The 27913-nt window shown below is 41.8% G+C and overlaps 1 protein-coding gene across 1 annotated transcript in view; it reads left to right on the forward strand.

Annotated features, from left to right (window-relative positions):
* LOC117492467 (histone lysine acetyltransferase CREBBP-like) overlaps window positions 1-27913 on the forward strand; it is a 43499-nt gene that overhangs the window by 5478 nt on the left and 10108 nt on the right. Inside the window, 19 exon segments of the mRNA XM_034142738.1 lie at window positions 3140-3747; window positions 14997-15164; window positions 17486-17738; window positions 19841-19954; window positions 20941-21186; window positions 21305-21404; window positions 21904-22041; window positions 22162-22279; window positions 22446-22473; window positions 22476-22604; window positions 23089-23151; window positions 23368-23474; window positions 24011-24199; window positions 24523-24605; window positions 24607-24892; window positions 25421-25594; window positions 25790-25967; window positions 27049-27167; window positions 27283-27522. Of these exon segments, the coding sequence (XP_033998629.1) occupies window positions 3140-3747; window positions 14997-15164; window positions 17486-17738; window positions 19841-19954; window positions 20941-21186; window positions 21305-21404; window positions 21904-22041; window positions 22162-22279; window positions 22446-22473; window positions 22476-22604; window positions 23089-23151; window positions 23368-23474; window positions 24011-24199; window positions 24523-24605; window positions 24607-24892; window positions 25421-25594; window positions 25790-25967; window positions 27049-27167; window positions 27283-27522 (3341 nt within the window).

Genomic DNA, 27913 nt, shown 5'->3' on the forward strand with positions numbered 1-27913 from the left:
ATCTACAGCCAATCGGTTGTCTGGAAAATAGCCTGGCACGCTGCTTTTATCACTTTTTGAATTAGGCATGACATTTCAATTTTTTCATCTAATTCTTACTGCACAATAAAATCTAATACTTTAATTACGGTGAAAAAAAACTATGATATATCTAAATTATTAACTAAATGAGAATTCCCAACGTCGTCAAGCATTACTTATGGCTACTACTTTTCTGCAATATTCCAAAATCCAATGAAAAACATCCCGGTGCTTTTGGTCGAGGGAGCCCTTGCAATGAAACATTAAGGTTCCCCATGTTTAGCTTTCCACCATAAGTCTATTATGTCCCTTGTCGCTGTCATGATAATGTAACAACCTTGCTCCATCTATAGTTTTGAGAGAGGAGGGGCATCTTAGCCGTTCCATCTCAATCTCATATCTCTCTGACTCTGTTGAAGCAGCCATCTGCAAAGTCTGTTATTATCAACCAGATTAAAGAGTCAATTGGAAATGTTCATGTGGCTTCTGGAAAGCTCTTGGTCAGATACAACCGGCAACATCAATGTACTCCTCAGGTGAGATAAGTGTGACTCAAGTGTTTGGATTCTTTGGTTAGTCATTGGTTCCGCTGTCACTACTTGGCATGTGATTGCGTGCTGCTGGATATGCTCTAGGGCTGAACGATTAATCGATTTTAAATCGAAATCGCGATTTTAAATGACGCAATTTTTTTTTCTTGTGTGTCAGTCATCCACACCAATCAGAAGTGCTGTGCTCCACATGTACCAGCCATTGTTAACCAATCAGAAGTGGCCCATGATAGAAGGTGATAGACGGATTGATCCAATCACCTGCCAAGTATTTTTGAAAGTGCCTGCCCTTTCCAAATGGCTTCCAATGGAGCTTTGCTAGATGGTTTGTGGAAACATACCCAGAAATACTTGGCAGGTGATTGGATCAATATGTCTATCACCTTCTATCATGGGCCACTTCTGATTGGTTAACAATGGCTGGTACATGTGGAGCAAAGTTTTAAAAGAAATCGCAGGCTTTGCGATTTGATAATCGCATCATTTCAAATCGCGATTTCGATTTAAAATCGATTAATCGTTCAGCCCTAGCAGTTACCCCATAATGACAGGGTGGACAGCAATGTCAGGGACACATGCAAAATGTTCAATAGTATTATGAAAATAGAATATACATGATCAAAAAACTCGTTGTGGACAATAAAACCATATAATTATTTTTTAAATGTAGTATGATTTAACCACTTATTACACACACTGTAGTTAGCAGAGTAGTGTGTGGGACATGCCAAAATCAAGTACATCCAATGAAAAAATAAGGTATAAAATGAAGGAAACACATTTCAAGAGACTTATCATTGTACCGATATGTGTGTAAATGTTTGGCCTTTTATAATAAGACCTCAGAGTTTCATTATTCTGCTACATTTTCATGATAACTGCGTGATTCTGATGGGGACACCAAAGTTACTTTATAGTGATATTGAGCCTTTTACATCTATTACAGGGTGAATCTTAAACTGAAGCTTGACTTTAAAGCAACCCAACGGAAGTTTCATGTAAGTTTAGTTCTTTCACTCGTAGCTCGGGCTGCGGGGGTGCTAGAGACGGGAGCACGTGGATACGACCTTCCTAGCCGGAGATATGGCCGCATTTTACAATAAACTTTGGTTGGGTCGCTTAAAAACAAATATCGCAAATCGAATCGCAATATCTGTCAGAAAAATCGCAATTCGATTATTTCCCCAAATCGTGCAGCCCTAATATGCTCATCTTATCCTTGTTGTGTAACAAGCAAGTTCAAATTGTACTCACAGCCTATAGAAAATAGTTACCATGCTGGAGGCACTTTTTACATTTGTGTGGTTTAAATTCTGTTGCTGAATAGGCCTGGGGCAATGAACAGGTGCTTGCTCTCAACTATGCACCATTCATATCTCTTGCTGTACTCTGAGACAAGTTGCTGTGCTACAAGGTTGGGCACTCCATTTAAAGCATGTGGCTGTCATATTCAAGATTCCCTTGATTAGCACTATATTTCATAAATGAACGGGTTGGATTTCTTTCCAGCCGAAGTAATCCAGTGTGCCCAGACATGGAGCTAGGCGTGTGTGGGGGTGTGGCTGTTAAGGCCTGTAAGATTGGCTGACACACACAGGCACTATCACACCTTGACGTGAAGGACGTTGGCATAAATGTGTGATTTGGGCTGACCCTCATTCATGGTCTATTAATGTTTTATGTTTGTTATATGTTATTGTTCACTTTTTTAACACAGCCACAAGAATGCTGCCAGTGAAGAGCTAAAACTTTTTCTATATGCACCTTTCTTTCTTACCCCGGGTACTGGGCTCTTGTAGTGTACGCACGTTTGCCCATGTCTGCACAAGAGCATAAGTAATCCTCCAGTGATACAAACGTTGCACACTGCAAAGTTACATTGTGTTCATCTACATAGATTTGATTTTTAAATGTTTTACAGTTAAACACCCTAATTTAAGGTAAAGCTGGTTTCATAAACTATTTGAAGATACATTGACAATGATCCGATATTTTTGATTTGTTGCCATAAAGAACAACAAAGTTTCGGCCTAAACACACAATCCTGATGTGTGGCGTTAAAATGACCAGAAAAGACAATTGAATTGTTTACGGCAATTATTTGTATGATAATGAAAGGACTTGAAAAGGTGGTCTTTAGTATGTGTTTTGTTATTCATGTATGATTTGCATCATGTGAGAAAACTAACTGTACCAAGACACAGAGGTGCTTTGCTAGTTTATGTGAGTAGCAGTTGGTGACGAGAGTTGCAAGGCATTACTCAATGCCATTGGCTTTTACCTTGCGTGCGAGTGGTTGATGAAGTAGGAAGGCTTGGCATGAGGGTCATTTTTGACATTGTCTCCAAAATATAAACAAAAGTAGTCATAGTTCAAAGGTCGATTCCATGGAGTTTGGTTATGAAAGTTTTTTTGACAACTTATTGAACAACATAAACATAACGTACATAATATCAAAATAACTAAGACGAAAGCTGAGTGGTGACAAAGTGGAAAGGCAGGGAAGTCGTACTATGTCAAGGTACAAATCAACAGCTAATTCTTATTTCCCTTTCTTTCTTTTTTAGATCTTGTGTCTCTGTTTGACCTGGAAAACGACCTTCCAGATGAGCTCATCCCCAATGGAGACTTGGGAATGTCTTCTAATGGCGGTCCAGGTGGAGGGGGTCCTGGTCTCAACTCCATCGTTCCTGATGCCGCAGCCAAACACAAGCAGCTGTCGGAGCTCCTACGACCGGGAAGCTCCTCCATATTGGGAAGTAGTCTCAACTCTGCCAGCGCCCAACAAGGAAGCATGGTGGGAAGCCAGCTAGGTGCTGTGCTCGGTAAAAGTCCACTGAGGCAGGGCTCTCCCAATCACCAGTCTCCCCAGGCCCAAAAGGGAGGTGCAGCTGGACAAGGCAATGGAAGCACGGGCATGAGCTTTAACCAGGCCATGTTGAACAGTGGGCAGGGTCATGGGGTCATGGCAGGACAAGTGATGAATGGGGCTCTGGGACCGGCAGGCCGTGGTAGACCTGGTATGCAATATCAGGGCCAAGGCATGCAGGGCGCACAAGTGGGTGCTGGACCTGGTGTTGGAGGCAGTGTGCTGGCAGAAACACTCACCCAAGGAGGGCCCCAGATGGGTGCACACAACGTGATGAATGCTCAGCAAGCTGGAAACATGAATAAGGTAAGGCTCAAAATTCGTATTTTACTAATTAGTTAGTTATCAGTTACCAGTTGTTTGTTCATCAAAGTACAAGTGAGGAATGGAGTATGGGAGTTCATGATAATCCGTTCAGTGCAACAAATTATTCCACCTGTACAACAGAGGACAGCAAATTCACGTCACATTTGCAAATATATCAGATGGTCCCACATTTAGATTGATCTGTTTTGTCCAATTTTTACTTTGATTTTAATTCACAATAATAATAAAAAAAAATAACCAAGCAGAAGATGCACACATAACATTACGTTGTGCTTATTCTGACTTTTTGTTGTTGCGAACATAGAAATGTAAATGTTCATGTTAGCCGTTTTTGCTCCTCGAAAGAGTCATGCAAAGAAAAGTAATTTGCAACCTCTGTTAAAAAGCTAACTCCCGGCTAGGGCGGCACAATATATCGGAAATCTATCGTCATCCCGATATATACATTTGCGATAGAAAACATTGCATTGACCAATCAGATGAAGCCTTACTGCTCTAGATGTCCCGCCCCCCCATATAGAGGTCACGCTATTGATGTGATAAAGAGAAGGAAGAGAGACGGGTGAGGAAAATATTGGGGTACAACATGCAGGAGAAGAACTCGTATGTAAATGAGACAGCACGTCTGATATTTTGAAGTATTTTAGTTTCAAGTCAGTTTCAGTTTTATTAGCGGGTTTTTCGCAAGACATGACACACAACAGGAGTGCTTCTGAGATGTGCCACGGCAGCGCAGTTACTTGCGGGCGGCTGGCTAATGTTTACATTCATAATATCTGCTAAAACGACAGATGCTACTACAGTACAACCACCGTGCTGAAAGACTCCCAACTTCACACAAAACACTTGGTTCATAATAGGCGCTTTCACACCAAGTACTTTTCCCAGGAATAGTTCCCGGAACGTTTATTTCCTGGAACTATCTAGTAAATCGCGTTCACACCGGAATAAGTCCCTGAGGGAGCCGCTGACGTCACTTCTTCTTCTGCTTTGGGTTTACTGGCAGGCCACAAACAACTTCACGGCGTATACTGCCACCCGAAGTTCCCGGCCGGAAGTCCCCGGAGTTGGGGACTGGCTTCAGTAGAAGCTGCTGGGAGTCCCAGCAGCTTCTACTGAAGCCTTCCGAGTAAATCGCCAGAAGCGCCGACACCTCCTCATTACTCCACCGCTCCCATGTTTTCTTTTGTGTTGCCATAAGTTAGTCTCTCTCCGTTGGTGCGCTGGGCTAATGCTAATAATGCTAATGCGAGCAAATAAAATGGCGGCTTCACAAAAACCTTTCTGAGTTTTAGGGGGCGTGGTTTGCAATTTGCCCAGCCAATCAGAAATTGGAACCGGTGTGAAAGCGCCTAATCAGATTTTTTATGAAAAAGAGCCCCGATGACCGGTCAAACTTTAAAAAGTTGAACAATTTTTTACTATGGGCACAGCCGTAGTGCCCAGGGGCCTCATTTAGAAAGCCTTGCATAGGGTTCACGTGGGAAGGTTGCTTACGTAGGACAAATCAAATAAATACGCACAGACATTTTCCGATTTATAAAACATTGCGCACGCACGTCCTACGCCGGTTTCCCTTTATGAATCACAATCAACTCGAAATGCGGCACAGCTTTTGCGGGCTTCACGTAACGCGCATATTTGCCTATAAATAGTCAAAGAAACGCCCCGTATTAATATTCATTTTGACTGACTGCAGGAAGAAGATCGCAGGAAATGACGACAGAACAGCTAAAAAAGACATCTCACACCGTGTCAGATTTTGGTTCTTTTGGGGAGGTGGAGACAAATCATATTGTTTGGTGGATGCAGTTTGAACCAGAGTAGCAGCATGGAGGTCGGATCGTCACCTAAATAAGGGTGGTCCGAAAAAAGTTAATGACAAAATACACATGGCAGTCAGTGTGTTTGTGCCGGGGACAGGAGACCCCCCCCCCCCCCCCCCCCCCCCCCCCCCCCCCCACATGATGAGAAACTGTAAGAAAGTATCGGGGGATCCCTGTGGAGTGGAGTCAATACATAATTTTTTTTAATTTGGTGGTTTGTGTTCCAGCTGTCGATCAGCTGTGCGCAGCGTCTCCACTGCAGCCTGTGCGTCTTAACCCCCCGCAGCAACTCTATCCACCACTTAAATAAAATAAAACAAATGTGTTGTGTAATATCAGCTGCCAAATCTACCAAATATATGGTGTTCTTAGTTTCCATACCTCCTGTGTTTTATGAGCGACTTATCAAGTCTTATCAAATGGCATAAAACATGATTAAACATGATAGTATAAACCAGTGGTTCTCAAACTTTTCCTGTCATTCCCCACTTTGAACAGGTGGGCCTTTTCAAGCCCCACCTGTTCCTCATCGCTCCAATAAAATGGTAGGCCAAGCTTAAAATTGTCAAATGTATCGTTCTATAACAGGGGTCTCCAACCTTTTTTAGGATGAGAGCTACTTTCAAAAAATAAAACAAGTCGTGAGCTACTTTTACTGTGGGACCTGTTTTCAGTGTTTACTAAAATAAAATGTATTACATTTAATTATTTTAACCTGCTTTATTTGGGGGTGGACCTCACATCCTCTAGGGGGTCCGGGGGCGTGCACCCCGGGAAGATTTTTTTTTAAATGTTGAAGTGAAATGCATCAATCTGGTGCACTTTGAGCACAACATGAATTTATGGATACAGCTCTCAACACTCATATGAAAGAGAGCTGTATACTTTTCAATAATCCAAACATCTTTAGAATATGATCACAACCAATAACAAATCATTTAAACTTGTTTATTCTTATCTTATGTTACCTAGTTAGCATTCTTTCTTTTTATTTATGCATATTTGACTAATCATTCCCCTTTTTAAACTGTCCTATAGTACACATTGGAATGATTTCTTACTTTTATTTTTTACAACTAGGCTATATTAAATGGATAAAGGTGTGCTCTCTCTCGCTCTCTGTCTCGCTCTCTGTCTCGCTCGCTCACAGAGGCTGTGTGCTCCTCCGTGGCGATGACGGCTTGCGTTAAAAAATAATAATAAACGGGCCTATTTGTAAAGTTGGGGGACACAAACGGGATTTCGAAAAGTGTCACGGTTAAACTCCTTATGAAGTGGTGAGATGCCGCTCCGCATTGCTTTTCTTCCCGACTGCAACGCTGTTGTGTGTGTGTGTGTGTGTGTGAGAGCGTTTCACATGTGTGAATGAGAGATTTTTACATTTTCATTTCATTTCAAACCTTTATTTATGCAGGTGAATCCCATTGAGATCATTGATCTCTTTTTCAAGGGTGACCTGCTACATATTTTTGGTTTCAGTTGTGTGTGTGTGTGTGTGTGTGTGTGAGCAGGCTCGGATTGGCCATCGAGAGATTCGGGACTTTTCCCGGTGGGCCGCTGCCGTTGGTGGGCTGCTGGCTCTGGCATAGGTGGGCCGTGGACTTTCACAGCGCCGGTACCGTGCAGCGGCGCTGTGAAAGTCCACCGCCGTTGCGAGTCCACCGCCGTTGCGAGTCTCCGGCTGTAACAGTCCACTACCGCCCGTGAGGACCCAGGTTCGATTCCGGCCTGAGGTCCAAAAAATGTATTTAAAAAAATAATAAAATATCCCATTCATCGCGTCCATTCACGTCCCACCTATCACATCTCTGCGCCCCACACTTTGAGAAACGCTGGTATAAACCATGCTCGTATCTATACAACCTATAGAAAAGCAAAACGGCCTCAGTTTAGACGTAATTCTGTCCTTCTGCATACCGCATCATTTATGAGAATACATGTCATAACATTAAAACAACATATTCGAGGTGGTTTTCAATAACATCCGTATATATTTATTTCTCCAAGTTACGTTTTTGTGTGCACTGAGGAGTCGCAAACAGGCGTTTGTTTAATCATTTTAAGATTGGCTTTAATCCATTTTTGCAAATTAATTCTTCATATATGATAAATGAGAGGTAACATTATATTTATGGTATTATTTCCACATATTTCTCTCCATTCGTCCTTCTGCCAACGGTGTCGCAGTTTCTCGTCTCTCCTGTTTTTGTGGGTACCGCGTACGGATGGGTCAGAGTTTGCGCGGAGGACCGCACATTTTCCCGTCAAGTTTGTTTTTTATAAATCGCAAACATTGCTTAGAAACTGGCGTACGCCATCTTTTGAGCGTACGCACCGTTTATAAATGAGGCCCCTGGTTGCGATCTGAATGATTGGCGTATGAACATTGACATCAATGGACTTGAGCACGAGAAAAACCTGTGTGTACGGCCTCTTGTGTGAATAGCTAAATATATTTTTGCTGAGGGAAAAATAGTCCTGGTTTTGTTCTGTTTTTTCTCCCAAATTTTTGTTTTACTTCTGAGAAATTCAGACTTTTCTCAGAACAAAAGAAAACATTTTTATTTTCTCAGAACCACATTTATTTATTTATTTTTTCACATCCCCAATTTTTTTTTTCATATGGCCCTAATCCTCTTCCGTATCCTGGTGTGTCGTTCCGGTGATAATATATAAGTGGGAATTAAGATGTTTTGTCTAAGTGATTATTAATATATATATAAAAAACTATATTGTTGGTTTGAAATACATGTTTTTTATGTTTTCAGTTTCTGCATAGTCTCCTGTCTGGTTATGTTGGCAGTGTATCTTTAAATATCGCAAGTGATATCGTCATCGCAATATTCAAAAGTGTTATCGCATATCGCAAGTTTTCCTGATATCGTGAAGCCCTACTCCCTGCTATTCAATACAGATTAGTTTTTAATTGAAACTTCGGAATTTTTATTTGCAGCACCGCAAACATTCACACTGGGGTTGGGCTAGGCTGGGACAGGGAGATTAACAAAGCCTACTTTTTTTTTTTTAGGAAATGTTTTCAGCAATGATATGGGCTGTTGTTGTTGCAAGCAATGTACCTTTTTATACACCATATTTAATATGTTTTTTATCTAGATAAATATCCAAATGACTTCCCCGTGAGTCTACTGGAGAAGCAGTTACCCAATTGGGGAGGTTGAATCTGTAGCCAATGCATCATTCTGAGGGTTTGACTCAGCCCATTGGAGAGTTTTATAGCTATGATATGTTTTATTATTGCATTCCCATGCCTCGCTAGTTTGCACAAACAATGCAAATGCAACAAGAACTGCAGTTGTGTCATGGTACTACTACATAGTGAAGCTTTTTTTGTTTTCATTTGTGGAGGAAAAATGTTAAACATGTTTGGCTGCTGGTTTTTAGTTCCATGTAAATATATTTACTTTGAAGTGCTCAATGTGAGATAAGGTTTTCCTGTGTCTACGAGTCCCTGGTCTTTGTGGTTTGAAAGGAAACCAAAGTTAAACCAGAGCACCCCCACTAAGATTATTTCAACATTGCCACATAAAAACAAGCCCCTCCTTTCCAATACAGATGTAAACAGTATATGTATGCCTATATCTCTTTACATTATAGTACAAAATCAAATTGCTTGGTGTGTGTGTAAATCATGTATCTTTATTCCATGCAATACTAAAAGCAAATACCTAGATTATGTTTTCGAGGACGAAGTTAGCAAAAAGAAGGATACAGATTTGAACCTAGTTGTGAGAAGTGTATATATGTTCTCATGATAAAACGGCACAATCTGGCACATGTCACATTTACCTTGCCAAACTGCCATCCGAAAAACTTGCTGATGAAATGTGGGATAGTGATGTGTTGAAAAGACTCTGAGCCTCGTCAAGTTACTTTGGTTTGTAGCATAGCATAAATATGTGGCGTTCCATTGGCAAATAATTAAATACAAACATCCAAAAGTCGATAGTATGCACTTTTATAGAAACTTCCCCTAAATGTTAGGACTCAGGCTTTTTTGGTGGTAACGGCACACATTCACTCATAGTTTCACTTTGCTCACATAATTGACAGCAGTATTGTTAGTGTTAGCTAGCTTCTTCCAAATAAATAACAACGTCATTGCAAAAAGATAAAGAAAGCCAGAGCTTACACGCATCATAATTGCTACAAAAAGCTCAATGAATCTTACGGTTACAGTTGCTGTTAGCTCTGTTACTTTGCCAAACAGAATTGTGCTGCCCAATTGCAGCTTACAGCTAACGGTACTGGCTCTCCTATTGCTGATTTCAACATGGATTTGTTTTTCAAAATTCACCAATAACAAGAGATAAAAGGGCTGCAAAGTGTCAATACTGAGTTTACTGTTCCTCTCGGATTTTACCATGGCAGCTCTTGGTTCAATTTGTCACTTGCTGAGCGATAGTTATCATAGAATGCCGTCCAAAAAGATCCCACAGCAAAGATCTCTGTTTTTCCCAAACCCATTTGCTTTTGTCCGTATGCAAGTCTAGAGTCGTGATCCATAGTATTATGGTACCTGCAGGACTGTAGAAAAACAAATACCGTTACAATACAGAATAATGGCATCAACTTTGTATCAAAGCATTGGTTCTCTTGGACATCTCCAATTGGTTGTATAGAATTGAATGGTGGGACAGCAAAACATTCACATGAAGTACAGTAAACCAGAAGGGATCAATGTTTCAAGACGGTTCCAGTGGGTTGCCAATATCGCTACAGACCCCTGACACACTAAGGACAGTCCATCCTGTTTGAAAGTCATGCCGAGAACCTCTTCCCTCCCCTAAACAGAAATACAATTATATTAGGGAATGCTTGAGTTAATTAGCAGACTTCGCGGTTTCAGATGTTTGTTTGTTTTCCACCATTTAGGTATTTGCTAGACTTCACTTTTTGCTGCTAACTCCTTTTTCTTCTCTCTCTTTTGGCCTTTGATAATATGGCTGGCTGTAAATCATGTTTAGAGGAGCGGGTTTGTGTGTTGTTGATGGGGTGCGGGAGGTAGGGTTAAGAGGGATGAACGGAAAAGGACATGCCAAGAAGAAGATAAACACTGCAGGTCTTCCTGTGCAACAGAGCTGTCATTTGGCCTGGTGACCTGTAGTAAACTGCAGATCATTAAGTGAGAAAACCTCAGTGTGAGATGAGGATGAGACCGTGCTCATGTATAATTGGGAGTGAGGCAGCAGGCAAGCATCTGTATGTTTCTGTGCAGCAGAGGGGGGAGGGGCAGGCAGTAGTGCAGTGCTCTACTCAGCTGTTGAGCAAGCTGGTATTTCTCTCCGTGTCTCCTCCCGTTTCGCTCTCTCCTGTGGGCTGGGCTTGCTCTGTCTGAGCATCGCTGGCAGTCGGGAACCTCCGCGAAGCAGAGCAGGCTGCTGCTTTGGCCACCATGGAGGAAAGGCAGACCGATGCCTGCTGAGGGCCATCGGAATAAATGACTTCTCAAGGCAATGCAAGAAATCTAACTATGTCGTTTTCAATTAAAAAATACGATTTCTAGCAGATTTCTGTAGAAAATACGAGTTATTTTACTTTGTATTCAATTCAGCTTGAGAAGATTGACTTTCAAGCTCTTCTTTTAAACAGCAGTCCATCATTTGTTGCTTATGGTATGAAGTCAAGGTACAACATCATTCACAGTGAGGCATAATGGAGCAGACATTTGGGGAACAAACATAGTAAGTGGATGCTTGGATCATGGTTTTTTATAACCTGCACAAAGCTGACCCCTTACGAGAACCAAACTGCCGTGCTGACCAGCGCAACTGCCAACTTTATTCATGACAGTACAGTATCTTTGTGGTTTGAGCAGATCTGATGAGTTTTTAAATTTGAGGGTGGCATCATATGTGCTCCGTCATAAAATGTAATTCACAACTCTGACTGCCGCTCTGAAACTTTTTGCTATGTGGTGTTAGCAACAGGTTATGAAGTGAGCACAACAAGCGGCTTCTCATGTAATTCACACTAGGGCTGTGCATCTTCACTGGTCTCACGATTCGATTCGATTACGATTATTCTGTCAACGATTCGATTAAATTCGATATCCCGATGCATCACGATGCATCACGATGCATCACGATGCATCACGATTCATACCAATGCGTTGCATCCTCAATTTTCTATATTACTGCACATGGCTTATTTTTCATCAATGCATACATGCAGTAAATACATATGAACTCTCTTTTTATTATTTAGAAAGTGCTTCAGAAATCAATAACATAAATGTCTTGACATTAATTTATAAACCAAAATAAATGAATTGTGTATGTCTAGCCTCCCTATATCTGTGTGTGAAGTTGTTCCATCCTCAAAAACAAAACTAATGCTTCTGCAGTCTAGCTGCAGCTTCTAGCAACGGTCTTCTGTTAAAAAAAGGACACTGAATGTGGCATCACACACATGACTTGAGTCTGAACACAGCAGACAACAGGAGTATTTACAATAGCATATACAAACAAAAATACTGCATGTGGGTGCACACTTACATTCTCTGTCTTACTGTTACATAAATCCCATGAATGTATGAGATTAAGTTAGCTTCATTATATCTCAATCAGTGAATAATAAAGTTTCTATCGGGTCACTATCAGCCTGTCACTCATTATTTTCAGGAAGGGGGCGGGGTTTGGAGGAACGGAGAGGAGACGGTGATCGCGGAAGCTTTTTTCCTCCTGCCTTCACAAACTTTACACACGTATATAATAATATCGTCTGAAAATTGCTAGAGGACATTCATACTAGAGATGTCCCGATCCGATCACGTGATCGGGGATCGGAGCCGATCACGTGATTTTCAAAAGATCGGAATCGGGAGAAAAAAATCGGGGATCGGGAATATCTTTTTTTAAAAAAATTTTTTTTTTATATAAAATATTTTTATTTTATTTAATGTTACAAAACAAAAATGACCATGTTCACGTCTTAAAGTCATCCTGAGGCCTTAGTTTTGGTTTAAAATTACACAACATCATGTATGTGTTGCTTCTTTTGGGCTTGTTTTCATAGACCTGGCTGCTTATTTCTCTCAAATCTGGCAACAGAGTGGGCGCAGTGTCTAATAGTAGCAGTAAGCTAACAATAGGCTACGTTCAGCTGGTGCCTCGGGAGTCGGGACAGAGAAAATGTCAGGAGTTTGGAAGTATTATAAAATTGAAAGCGAAGGCAGTGTAACAGCCAGATGCAATGTTTGCAAGGCGGAGGTTCCGCGTGGTGGAAAGAACAGAGCTACGTTCAACACGACCAATCTAATACAAATACCAACAACAACACGACGAGTACACAGCAGCCACTCAGGTAACGGCACTGAAACAACCAACACTTTCAGAGACTTTTAAAAGGAAAGAGAAGCTGCCCCAGAACAGTGAAAAGGCCAAAAAAATAACAGCCAAGATAGCTGAATTCATCGCGTTGGATGACCAGCCGTTATCTGTTACCTTTTTTTTCTCTTAATGCATTGCATAAAGATCGGATCGGGAAAAATCGGTATCGGCAGATTGTCAAAATCAAATGATCGGAATCGGATCGGGAGCAAAAAAAGGTGATCGGGACATTCCTAATTCATACTCTGCAATCCAAGACTTAATTAAATCCACCAAAAACCTGACATGATTGTAACGCGATTATTTTTGAAAAACATAAATCCTTGTGTCTCTGAGCCGCAGCAACACGGAGTGATTCAGAGCGGGTCCTTCTGCTGTTGGTTCTGGACTGGTGTTCTTGTGTTGGTGGATAAAACAGACTGCTCCGTGTTTGGTGCCGCTGTCACGTCTGTTCCCTGATCTCTGCGTCACCGACCGATTTGATATTAAAGTGACAGAAAAAAAAACATTATAGTAAAGCCGCGGCCGGAAAATCAGGAAGCAACGTTACTACGCTATAATCGGTTATCTTCCGTCACTGCATCGATACCGAATCGTCCACGTCCGCATCGTAGAAATGATTATTTTCAACACCCCTAATTCACACTATGGTGAGCGCAAATTAAACACAGCTAAAACAATAAAGGAGAGAGAGTTGTGTATAAGACTAAGACAGTATGTTGGTGTTGCCACATTGTTGGATATGTTAAATGGTAACACAATGGCATCAGCAAATATGCCGTTCTTTGGGACGAGGAAAAATCTAACTGGAGGCAAATTCCTACCTGATGCTTTCAAGCAGCCTTTAAATGCAAAGGCAGAATAAGGCCCAGGCTCCACGGGAACGCATACGGCAAAACGCATAGGATTAACGCAAACGCAAACGCCAAAAAGCTTCCGTCCACACGCAATATACACCGGATTGTGTCTTGCTACACGAGACAGCTCCGTTTACATCCAACCGCTGGAAAAGCTGCAGTACATATGCCGAGCCTGTACGTGGCGCTGTAACTTCCTCCACAAAAGCAGCAACTTCCTCCACAAAAGCAGCGAAGAAGAATGGTTGTCATGGCTGCACTTCTGTTTATTCTCCGCGGTGGGGGCCGAGGGAACCGGGCAGAGTTTTTCGCCGGTCAACGTGTGTTAAAGTTTAAATCTTCCGGACAAAATTATAAAAGTGCCGGTCAAAGGTCTTCATTGTTATTTATTGAGCTTTAAAACAAATGAATAACGACGATATAATGATATATAATAATAAAATACACGGAGCCTGTCTCTTTTTCCTCTCTTCTGACAGCGTCAGTGTCTGTCTCATGCAGCAGCTGATCCAGTAATGATGACTCAACAGTAAAAATAAACATATTTATAACTAGTTTAGGTAGTTTGAGAGGTAATTAAAATAGCTAAGGGTGATGATCTGACTTGAAGTGTGTGTTTTGCTCCCGCTGCATCACAGCGGGAGGAGCTGCGTGTCTCCGTCCTGTCAGATTAGACTTCACTCGTGTTTATGTCCATATCGAGATAAAGATAAATAATCTGAATTCAGTGTGCAGTGTACTTTTGCGGGGGTGAGCAGGAGAGGCGGGGCTATTGCGTCGTCATTATCAGAAACGGATGACCGTATAGGCTACCACACGGAGCCGTTGGACCCCCCCAGAGCGCTCCGTTCCCAGATCTATCCACCTTTGGACCCGTTGTCGTTTGCAGGGTCCATTTCTACCGTTCCGTTACGGCGTCGTGTAGCTTAAAGGGCTATACGCAAGAGAAATATGCGGATTCAACCCGTTTTCGTTCCCGTGGAGCCTAGGCCTAAGATAAAAGATTTACAGGGGTTATTTGCATTTACATAGAGTTTTGCAATGTTCACTGTATGTTTACTTTTGACTGATGTGTACTGGACCATATGCCTTGGTACAAAGACTCTTCGCTCATGCAAAAGATTGATCTAATGTGATGTTATGCTACAATATGTGCAACATTTCTGACCTCCCTCTGTCCTGATTGTCTATTATAGATGGGTATGTCAGGAGCTCCATTTGGCCAGCAGTATGGTCAGTCTGGGGTGCAGCAGATGGGGGCAGTCGGGGTCAATGCCCAACAACTCCAGAACAAGACGGCGCTTTCCAACAACCTGCCACAATTCCCTGCTGACTTGAAGGGAGCTGGGAGTTTGCCAAACCTGGTAAGTGTCTCTTCAATGTTATTTTATTTTGTGACTTATTAAGGGTAAATCATGGAAACAGAATAGGATTAGAACCAACATTGAACTGTTCTGTGGTCATTGGACTAGTTAAAAAGTAAATGTCTATTGTTTTTATTTGTCATGATGACAAGAAAAGTCAGCGGGCCAAAAAGTGTGGTCGCAGCTTTCCGGGGAGAGAGTGGACCAATGTTGTTCTTATTTAGAGCGTTGGGGGAGGGGCTGTTATCGTCAGACCCAGCTAGCTACTAGCATGCTGTTGGGCTCATTTTCTGTAACGAGTGTATAAAGTAGGAAGCAATTGCAAAGCTAGCTAGGTCATTAACGGTGTACGTTTAGCTCGTTTGCTCATTTTGCCATGATTTAACGCTATTTGTTCTTATTTTTATGAACCTGTGCTTGCCTCCATATTGAATGTTAGACTACTCTTTTTATATTTGCCTTTTATCTGCAGTGTTTTGCTGTATATTCCCACGCTGTTGGACAAATAAAGGATTTATAATTTCGGACTTAAAGTGGTTACGAAAAATAAAGCCTGACAACGTTGTCACTATTCTGGCTATGGCAATGTGCTTGACTAAGCTGTGAAAAGTGTGTGAGAAATGTTACATGTCTTTCATTGTTTCTGGCTCTTTATGATTAGTAACATTACTACACCACTGCTCGTTTAGTCCACTGCAACAAGGCGTGTCTTGTGGCAATTCAGTTTAGTTACTACGGTAATTAGCCTGCTACGAGAATTACAATAGCAACAGTACACATCAAATATAAAAGCTAAACCTGCTGAGGGGGATTCGAAGTGTTAATATTTTGCTGCTATACAAAACACACTTACAGTGGGCGCATGTCCTGTTTCCAACTAAAGATGTTCAATATTTATTAGGAATGGATTTGCTGTTCTTTAGACTGTCAGTGAGTTCAGACACTATCTCTTCTGCAGACATGAGCAAAAAGACTGCAACCATTGTAGCATGTACAGTATCCCATCCTCGCTCTCAGCCTTGTGCTTCTATAAGGAGAGTTGGCATAGACATTTTAAAGAAACCTTGACATGCTGCCATAAAGGAGCCTATGTTTTTTTTATCTACAATGTTAAGCATTAGAAAGAAAGCAAACTCATTGGTCACAAAGTAAACACAGACTTCCTTCTAGTTTGGGTTCAGTCTTGATATGGAACATGCTGTTGTAAGAAGCTGAGCAACATTCGAGAAGAAAGTATTGCGGGTCCATTTTAAACATCAGAACGTGAGCTTTGGCTGAAGTCATAACCAACTTCAGGGTAACCTCCATCACATTTCTCAGCAGCTTTCAAACAAGCCACAAGAACTTGACTTGGTTCTTGAGGAGTTGTAGCATCTTTTCACTAACGAATGAACTTTAAACACACTTCACATTTCATAACGTTACTTTCAATTTTATACTCACAGCCACGATTTTCATAACATTTTCTATTTACATTATTTTTTCAGCATTGACAGCCATGTTAATGTAAGAAAATGGAGTCTTGGTTTGTACATATCAACAAATAATTGGATTTATGCCCTGACAATTATCATATACATTTTCAATTCTTTTAAAAAAGAGGCTTAAGTCTGATACAAGCCCCCAGGACGTTGATGCAAACTTTCGTAGTGGCCAAACAGCGGTACTACAACTCATGTGACATCATTAGGCCCAAAAATACTTTTTCCCATTGATTTACACTTGGAATGAGAGGTCTGTAAATCTGGGGATAATCTTTTTTTAACTATACTACCCAGTATACACACTTTTATCCAACGTTGTATCCAGTTCACTTCAAACATCCATGGTCTGATATAACCGCCATATTTGTTGGTAATGTACCAGACAACGGCCTTCTGCTAAAATTGAAATATTTAATTGAAAATGTAATGACGACTTATTTCACCAGGCAAATGTATAAAGGGCGGCCTAATTGCTGAAGGCTGTCTAATGTGGTATTGATGGAACATTTAAGCTGTTAAGTATGTACTCTTACAAGGCACAAAGTAACAAGAGCCTGTAGCTGTGATATTCTGTTGCAGGAACAAAGAATTCACCTAATCTAGGCAGGAAATGGCAGCCTCTCAATTTTTGTGCAATTATAAAATGTAGGTTTTCTGAAATCTTAATATAATTGTAATCATCCCACATCTCTAAGACCTTGCTTTATGACAATAGATTTGATTCGTATCTGGATTTCTTTTTGTTTTTACTTAACACCTTAACATCTAAGATGAGTGGAGTCTGACATTATGATCTGTGCCTAACCGTTGTTTGTTTGTTTTGGTTCTCTTTTTCAGTCCCAGATGCAGCAGCAGGTAGCGTCGGTGGGCATGGTTCCCGGGGCCGGTGGGGTGTCAGCGGGACCTACGGCCGACCCGGAGAAGCGCAAACTCATTCAGCAGCAGCTGGTCCTGTTGCTCCACGCACACAAGTGCCAGCGGCGGGAACAGGCCAACGGGGAGGTGAGGGCCTGCACTCTGCCCCACTGCCGCACCATGAAGAACGTCCTCAACCACATGACCCACTGCCAGGCCGGCAAGTCCTGCCAGGGTGAGTGAAAATATGAGTGTAATATGATATATGTTACATTTCTAGCTGACCCCTTTTTCAATGTGTGGATATATTGTGATCTTACTGAAAATTGCCACTAATTAGCATTTTTGTGATTTTTATATTTTGTAATTTATTACTGTAAGAAATACCTAATGAGACCTATCCTGGTTAAATAAAATTAAAATAAACCTAGTTATAATTCAAAGCTGCCGTGCTCTCTGATTAAATTAACAAGCAAGCACGAAAGCAGGCATTTGAGTATTGAAAACATTTCAATTCAGAATCGATGCGTCATCTGAACACCAGTGAAACTATTCAGAATGAAGAAAGGCTGCTACCAATTGCTGGTCGATTGATCTGCTCACAAGCCTGTTATGTGGGCAGAATGCCAGTCGCTTTTCATACAACAGGGGCACAAGGTGCTGATGACTTGTTTGAGTTTTTAAGTCCTCTAATCTGCCAAAAGTGCCTGTCGCCTTCAGCTCTTTGCATAACCGCTCGCCAATGTTGTCCTTAGCAAAATTGTTTATTGATCTATAGGTGGCTGACGGCTGGTTGAGGAAGTTTTGGGGAAATTTGCATCCGTTTTATACCAAAAAACTACCAAATTGCGTTGTTAGACAGATGGTGCAAGAGAAGATATTATGAATACTCTCGATGAAAGATTTATATTCTTGACTTTTAATAAGAGCAGTATGATGATGAAGTGCTTTTTGATCGCTTAAAGGGGACCTATCATGCAAAATGCACTTTTTGATGTCTTTTATACATAAATATGTGTCAGGGAACTCACGCAGCGTCAGAAAATAAAACCCTCTCTCTTTTCCTCCGTACCCAAATCTCTAAAAACGGGGCTACAACGGAGCTGATCCAGATTTGCGGCCGATATGACGTCAAATCGGCGGCGGACCCACAGCACTATCAGAAACGTTGCTATCAGAAACAATGCCAGACTGTTTTGGACGTAATATGGTCGGTGTTTACATTAGCATCGCTAACACTCAGAGCTAACCTGTACTGCACAGAGCATGTGTGAAGAAGCAGGAAATAAAAAGGAACTCACCTTGTGGTATAACCGGCAAGAGAGAAAGCCTTTGAGCTCCATACTGTTTCAGACATAATCCTTGATCTAATAATCCTTGTGTTTCATCACCGCAGCATTTTAGACAGTATCTGCCAGGTCCCGCATAAGCTCCGCCCCCTTTTATTTTAACTTTTTTCAGTTTAAAAAAAAAAAAGCGTTATTATTTTTTTATTTAGCTTTTATTTATACAGGTGAAAATCTCATTGAGACACAGGGTCTCATTCTCGAGAGACCTGTTTATACCCAGAATCAGCACTTTTGTAACAGGAAGAGAAATAGAGGGATATGAGGCATGGCTAGAATGGGTGATCTGTTTTTTTTTTTTTACCAAAACACTTCATAGACATGTTTTTTTATATATTTTCATATATCTGAGACTTATTGCTATTGCCTACAAATAGCATGATAGGTGACATTTAAGTTGCATTGTTTTACACAATGTCAACTAGAAAGTATTAAGCTTTTGTGTTGTATTGCCTAAATAGAGCCACTCTTGAGTCACTAAGCCCCAAATGGCCCGGTGACTGACAAGATCAGCAAACTTGAATTTAATCTTTTTTTAAACGGCTGTAATGATGGTTTCACTCCATTTCCTTGAACATGCTGACGACAAGCATCTTCTCTCTGCCAGCTGTGGGTAGTAAGGGGGTCAGCCAAGGTTGATGAACTTTGAACTATGATATTTATACTGTTTATACGCTTAAAGCAAATGCAATGACGCTTTTATGGATTTACGATGCATAATTGCCTTTATAAAGCTATTTGCACATTGCACTGTAGCAGTTGATGCTTTTTTAGTGCCCTGTATTTTAAGTTGACATGGTGCCTGGTTTAATTAATTTATCCAGCCATTTTAAAAGTGCCTACACTCATTTTACTCGTTGTATGCTTTACGTGTGTTTCCTTTATCAAACGTCTGTTTTTAAATAATTAACTTTTAAATGTCCGATACTGCTGAATTACTGAATATGCAAACTTCACTTAATGTCTCTGTTTCTGTTTCTATTCTCCGCAGTGGCTCACTGTGCATCATCCAGACAGATCATCTCCCACTGGAAGAACTGCACGCGGCACGACTGTCCGGTCTGCCTGCCTCTAAAGAACGCCAGTGACAAGAGGAACCAGCAACGTGAGTCTCTCAACCAACTCCAATTTGTTATTATTCATTTACAAATCCATATACAAATGCATGTAGGTAAGTTAAAAGACAATGGAGAACAAATGGCATGCTTGAATAGCACCTTGTAAAAAAATAGAAATAAATCTTTGATGCCTTGAACACTGCTCTACCAGGCAGTCTCCTCTCAGCGAGGCTCCAGTCAGAGTGCTGTATGAAGTGCTGCCCCCTGCAGGTTGAGTTTTTCTGACAAAGCTCTGTACAGGCTCGCTCAAACATTGAGAGGATTCCTCTAGAAAGGCTGGACCTGTAATCTGACACCCGGGGGGAGGGGCTCCGTGGCTCTGCTATCTGTGGGGGCAGGGTCTTGGGACAGCAGGCTCTCTGATTGGCTGAAAGGCCCTATGACAGATTTAAATCCCCCACAGAGGCAGCGTGCTCCCTGTCAGCAATCAACACAGCAGGGAGCGGAGCAGGGATTTTAGATGGAGGTCCGCTCAGAAAGATAATCTTTTCTGAGAGGTTTTGTTTCTTTACACAGAAAAGAAACTTTTAAAATATTTAATGTTATTTACTTTTACATTTGAGTAAATATATACATACTCAAATGTACATTTGATTATTTAGACTTTTGTTAATTATATTTCAGGCTTTCTTTTTTTAAACTAATGTTAATTATATGTGTTATACAGTATGTCAGAATCAGAATATCTTTATTCGTCCCACAGAGGGGACATTTCCATTTGTTACAGCAGAAAAGAGCCAAAGACAGCTTAATGTTAACTAACAAGCATGCATAAAAAAAATATTAAAGATTAAAAAAATCTAAATAATTACACAATTTACAAAATACACATCCTGTAACAGTTCTGAAGATGTAGCAGCCAGGTATATGCACAGTTATTAATGGCAATGTCCGGCTTTATATTTAATTAGTCTTTTATTATTAGCTCATTATTGACAAACCACTTATCTATTTCCTCGTCTCCTCCCTCCAGCCATGCTCAGTTCTCCGGGGGCCAGCCTGCAGAGCGCCATCAGCTCCGTGGGCTCGGGCCAGCCCAGCGCCACCGCCATCAACAGCGCTGCCACACACATCGACCCCAGCTCCATGCAGAGGGCCTACGCTGCACTCGGCCTGCCGTATGGGAACCAGTCCCCGGCCCAGGTCCCGGGGCAGGGGCCCGCTCAGCAGAACGCCCAGGGCCCCCAGCACCAGCAGCTGCGAAGTCTTAACGCACTAGGTATGTGATGGATAGGACATCAGTGCCATCTTGGAGGATGACGTGCGAATGTGAACAATACTCTAAATCTGTTGCTAAGCCATTTTCTTGCTAACCCTAAATGCAATGTGTTTATCAGGCACTAATCAGATGAACCAGATGGCAGGAGGCATGGGGGTCCCCTCTTCAGACCTAGCTGGCATGCACTCCGACTCCTCTCTTCCATCATCACTCAACAAGTGAGCATTCTCCTCCTTAATATAAGACAAAGAATCGTATTTGATGTAGCTACCATTTCATTATATATACGCAGTAGGGCTTCAACTACCAAAAGGCCATCACAACTTTAAAGAACCAAGCGCCATCTTTAAATGTCGTGTTTAGTTGGAATAAAAAATCTAAATAGCTTAAAAATATTTAGTTTACAATAATGTGTGGCAAACAAAAAAGCCGAAAAGTTCTATTTGATCAGTGATGACAGAAAAATAAATAATCTATCATTGAAATAGATGCTGATTATTTTTCTGTTGATCGACTATTTCTGATTCTTTGGCTTCTGTTTCGGTTTAATCATCCATGATTTCATCTGTATTACGGCCTTTAGGTTCTTTTTAAATATAACTTGAAAATATACGGTAGGATAAAAGTATTTGACTATTTAGTAATTGATAATCCATGTGTGGAATTATCAATAATTTCAATTCTCTAAGTCATTTTTTCTCTGTCTCTGTTTTATAGTCAGCTGATGCCAGATGGGTCAGTAGCGGGAGGCATGGGAAACCTGCCCACTGCCACCCCTCTCTCTTCTTCGGGGGTAAGGAAGTCCTGGCATGAACACGTCACTCAGGACCTGCGCACCCACCTGGTGCACAAACTGTAAGTACAAAAATGATAAATAGATTTAAAAACTCTTTCTGTCATATGAAAACAGGATATCACTTGGTGCTTTGGGCTTTTGCTGATTTTTTTGTATTTCTCTGTTTGTTTTCTCTCCAGTGTACAAGCCATATTCCCCACCCCAGACCCCGCAGCACTGAAGGACCGGCGGATGGAGAACCTGGTGGCGTACGCACGCAAGGTTGAGGGTGACATGTACGAGTCAGCTAACAGCAGGGTAACTACTATAACACACACTTGTTTTTAATATCACACTGCTACAACCTGAGCGATGAGGGATTTTACGTTAATGTTTTTTGATCACATGGCTTATCCTCTGTCATGAAACACATTTGTTATCATTTTTTAATTTCTATCTGTTTTTTTGGTTTCTCCCTCACTAGGATGAGTATTACCACTTCCTGGCGGAGAAATCTACAAAATACAGAAAGAATTGGAGGAGAAGAGACGCTCGCGGCTGCAGAAACAGCCTGGCATGGTGGGCTCAGCCGGGCCTCAGCAGCCCAACTCCATGGTCCCGGGACAGGCCGTCCGATCTCCTAGTCAGTAGCCAAACTCTCTACACTCTTTGTAATCAAAATATTATTAGGGAAAGACACTTACGGCCCGTCCACACAGCGGCGTGCGTTGAAGCTTGCCGGCGGGCGTGTCTGAAACTCGACCAACAACCAATCACATGAATCTCCCGCCCCTGACACACAAGCAGCGGTTTGATTGGCTCGAGCTTGTACTGGCATATGATTCGATTGGCTGACGCTTCTGCCGAGGCTTCAAAAGTTGAACATTGCTCAACTTTTGCAGCGAGCCACGCCAGCAAAGCTCCGCTTCGCTTCCCACAATGCAGTTCGGCGAAAAGTGACGTCACCGCATTCAAAGTGAATGGTGAAGCTTTCAACACACGCCGCTGTGTGGGCGGGCCGTTAAGGGTTCAGAATTGGCCTCGTCTAACTATTCTGCAGTTCTCAGTTGATACATGTACCAAGCATTTCTGTAACGAATCCCTTCTTTATCCTGCCTTTTATTTAGATGGACCTGTGCCTATGCCCAACATGCCAAATCAGTTAATGAACCGTATGCAGGTGCCCCAAGGTATGCTCTTTCTTTTTGGATAATCTGTTTGCTAATATATTGATGTTTAAATGTAATATAGAAAGTTGGTGAGCTTTCAACAGTAGAGTGTGTTTTTGTTTCCTGTGCACACGATTGGTTCAGTGTCTCTGCCAGCCCAGTAGGATATGAAATATGACATGACATACTCCCAAGTATGACGAACAATTGTGAATATATATGTATCTGTTCCCACAGGAATCAATCAGTTTAACCCAATGGCGATGTCTCAGGCAACCATGGGAGCACGAGCCCCCTCCCCCATGAACCATCCACAGCAGATGAACATGAGCTCCGTCCCAACGGTTAGATCTTTATTCCGTCTCTCTGATTCTTTTCCCCCTCCCTTTTTTTCTTTTATTCATTTGTTACTCTGTCACTTGCTATCTTTAACTTGCTTGTTTTGGAACCATTTTCAAGTTTTGTTCCCAGTCCATTTTTCTAAATTATTCTTTGGCTCTCTCTGCTATTCCTTGTTCCTCTTAGCTTCAAACTGTTTGACTGATTGTTCATTTCTTAGTCTGTTGCCACTAAAGCATCAGTATGGAATTTTGCCTAATCCAATTATTGCCTGGCTTTTAATTAATGATTTGTAATGAAACCAAGGCAGTGCCTGAGGTCAGGCTTACAGCTATTTAATGTTCCTCCCAGGTTTTGTATTGCCATGCTGTGTTTTGATTCAGCACATTGTTTACTTGCAAGTCACACCACATGTCATTTATAAGACTGTCGTAGCCGTAGCATGCATGCTGCATTCCATTCACTTTATTTTACTTGGCAGGCAGTGAATGCTAGCCGCCATAATGATTTTATCTGTTTCATCTCCCCTTCTCTTTTACAGATGGGTATGTCCCCCTCAAGAATCCCTCAGACTCAAGGAATGATGAGTAGTCATGCTAATAACATGGTTGCTCAGCCGGCCAATCAGGGCCAGTTCCTGCCGCAGGGCCAGTTCACTGCTGCTACAGGAGGAGCAATGAATGTGAATGTAAACCTCGGCCAGCCCATAACACAGTCTGCTGTCAAACAGGTGAGGAGACCAGAGCTGTGCTATATTCTCATTGCATTCTTCTAAGCAGGCCTCATGAGAAACGCCATGTTGGATGCTGTATGAGTTAGAGCTGCCATTATATTCCACTTAACAATTTGTTGGATGAGAACAAAATGAATACAAAGTTGAATCTGTATTAAGGTAATTGTTCAGCATGTCAAATATAAAACAGGACATTCAAGCCATCCTTTTGGACATTTCTTTTACACTTTCTTTACATTTTACTGATGAAACAATTAATAAAATTGATAACAAATATTTGTTAATTGGTATTCTAACGTTGAACCTCTTTGATCCGGCAGCCACAGAACTCTAACCTCCCTCTGAACGCGCTGGGACCCCTCGGCTCCAAGCTGCCCTGTGGCCCTGCAGCCCCGCCCTCGCTGGGCCCCACCCCCCCCACCCAATGCCTCTGCTGGCCTGCAGCCCCATCAGCTGCAGCAGCACCATGCTTCATCACAGGCACAGGCCCCACCGCAGCCCACTACCCCTACCTCCACCGGAGGACCCTCCTCCACCCCAACACACATGCCCAGTAGCCTCCAAGGCCCCCCCTCAGCCATGGGCACACCGGACCCCTCCCAGCCACTCACGCCCCTGCAACCACAGACAGACCCCCCCAGTCAGATGCAGCAGCCCACTTCAGTGCAGGCCCAGCACCCCAGCACACCGGTGAGATACTGGCTCTTACTGTTTTACTCTTAAATTATACCTGATATTTTATGGGCTAATATTACGTAAACAAATTGTTTAAAGACAGAGCATGCTTACTCGAGTGCAGAACATGTTGTCTCCGGTGTACGAGCTTTTCAGACGAGGACAACTCTTCAGATAAACTTCACTCAAAATAAATATTTGAAGAGTCAGAACTGCTATAACATATTAATAATCCGTCCCTCCTCACTGCAGTTTAGCCTTTCTTACCATCAGGTTTGCATCATTATTATCTAACAAAAATGATTGGTTATCATATTGGTCGAGTTTCGCTTTCTTATAAAAAAACAACCAATATCGTCCATACATCAATTGAACTAGTATCGTTTAAGTTGTTGCCAGTTTCTTTCCGCGCTGGCAGGTCTTTTGACTAATTATTGAATAATATATAATAGAGAAATTGTGTGAGAGAGGATCACTGACGGACAGCTTGACTTGATATGCGAGTTATCAGCTGTGTGATCATAATCTCTCTTCTTCTCCCAGTTGTCCCAGGCAGCAGCGAGTATAGATAACAGGGTGCCCACCCCAGCCTCTGTGGCGGAGCTGAGCTCCCAGCAGGCCCTGCCAGACATGAACAGCACTGAAGCCAAACCTGAAGTCAAAGACGAAGAAGAGGACAGCGGGTCTGGAAAGAAGCAGCAAGATATAAAAATGGAGGTATGATATCGGGGACAATTTAGTACCTCAAAGAAATAAAATCCCACATATGTCTGCTCTAGATCTCGAAGCACTTTCCTGTTGACCCCTGTTGTTACAGACTAAGTCCAAATAAGTCAATCTTGTGCATTAAATGATTTCTTCCTGGCTCTGTATGCTAGTATAAGGAGGTTAACCATGTTTTTGTTCATAAAGCCGGATGATGAAACCAAACCCTTAGTGAAGAAGGAGGAGCCCGATGCAACAGAGCCAAAGCAGGAACCGATGGAAACTGAGGACAAGAAGCCCGAGATAAAGACAGAACCCAAAGAAGAGGAGGAGGGCGGGGCCAACGGCACATCAGCCTCCTCCAGCCCTCAGAGCCGCAAGAAAAGTAAGAACCCAGATCTCATATATGTGACCCGCTCTATCGAAATCAGTCGGAAGTCGCAACGGCTCATTTCAAAATAAACATGGATTTGCGTAAAAAAAATAGTTTTCCGGGGTTCGGGTGTTTTGTTTGATTTTAAATAAACAAAGTCTTTCAGAATATGAAACTTTTATTTTCAAAATCACACGATAAATACATTTCTGAAGCTTCTAAAGGGACGATGACAGCTCTCACTCGCCACTCTGATGTTCCGTAGCGCTGCTTCCCCTCCCTCCGGCTGAAATTATGAATGTAAGGCGTATAGTAATCATATATAACACGGCAGGGTCCGTTACAGTTTGTTTTCATCTGATTTCAATTAAACAAAGTCTTGGCTTTCAGAATATTAAACTTGTTTCGGAAAATTCAGATGATAAATACAACTTTGAAGCTTGTAACGGCATAGTTACAAGCGGAGAACGGAGTACGGAGTAACTTAACGTCACAGCAAGCATAACAACAGCCGGTGTTTCTCGCGAGTGTTTTCCCCGGGAAACAAACACAATGCGCAAAAATACACAAACACACACACACGTACACACACACACACATGCGAGCTTCCCCCAGACCAGTAATCCAAACGGAAATATTTTCCCTCCGGACTATTTTGATCATTTGCTCCGCTGATAATCAATCGGATCGATGGATTCCAGAGAAGAGGAAACTTTGAAGGCCTTTTTCTCAAAATGATGACTCGGTGACAGTCATTATATAATGTGACATATTTTGCTTAATATTTGGAGTACAACAACAATCCTGATATTATTAGAAAGTTAGGAATCTCCTCTTTCCAACAATGTATACAACTCAAAATGTGTCTTCGGGTCAATGCGACTGATTTCGATAGAGCAGGTCACATATTTAGTTGCAACAATAGATTGTGTTTTGATATTTTGTGACATCAGAATATGAAGGAAATGTGTTATAAATCATGTGTACATTAAGATAGGGCACAGTTGGTTTGTATATCCCACTAAGGTAGAATATTGTCTTAGTTTGCACACTCAAATATGTTGTTTGTGTAACATTATTATTGTCTGCGCAGTTTTCAAGCCAGAGGAGCTGAGGCAAGCCCTGATGCCAACACTTGAGGCCCTCTACAGGCAGGACCCAGAGTCACTGCCCTTCAGACAGCCTGTAGACCCCATGCAGCTAGGCATCCCCGTGAGTGGTCACAACTATATACACACACACACAATTCATATAATAAAAGACCTGCAGAAAACAATGTTAAGTATGGTCCGCTCATTGCTGCAAATATGTCTCCCCCGCTGCACAGGACTACTTTGACATTGTGAAGACTCCCATTGACTTATCCACCATCAAGCGCAAGTTGGACACGGGTCAGTACCAGGAGCCGTGGCAGTATGTGGACGATGTGTGGCTCATGTTCAACAACGCCTGGCTGTACAACCGCAAAACATCCCGTGTCTACAAATACTGCTCTAAACTGTCAGAGGTGTTTGAAGCAGAGATTGATCCCGTCATGCAGGGCCTGGGTTACTGCTGCGGCAGGAAGGTAAGACACAACAATTATTATATACTTATACTGTATTACAGGGTTATATGGTAAAAATCCATTTTTTTTAAACGGGATATCTACTTAAAAGTCACCTATTATGCAAAATCCACTTTTCCATATCTTTTATACATAAACATGTGTCCCCTCTGTGTAAAGAGATTCTGAAAGTTTCAGGAAAAAAGATTTGCTCACTTTTCGTCCTGATCCATTTATATAAAAACCTGTCTGAAAATGAGCTGATCAGATTTTGGCCACTTTATGATGTCATAACGATTTTTTGGCTTGTGTAACCATTAGCCAATCACCAACCAAGGTAACCCCCGCCCCCACCTTATCACCTGAATCTCCTCCTAGAGCACCAATGTGTTCTTTTTAACCAAATATCTCT

The sequence above is a fragment of the Trematomus bernacchii genome, unplaced genomic scaffold (assembly GCF_902827165.1).
Source record: "Trematomus bernacchii unplaced genomic scaffold, fTreBer1.1, whole genome shotgun sequence".
NCBI classification, from domain to species: Eukaryota; Metazoa; Chordata; class Actinopteri; order Perciformes; family Nototheniidae; genus Trematomus; species Trematomus bernacchii.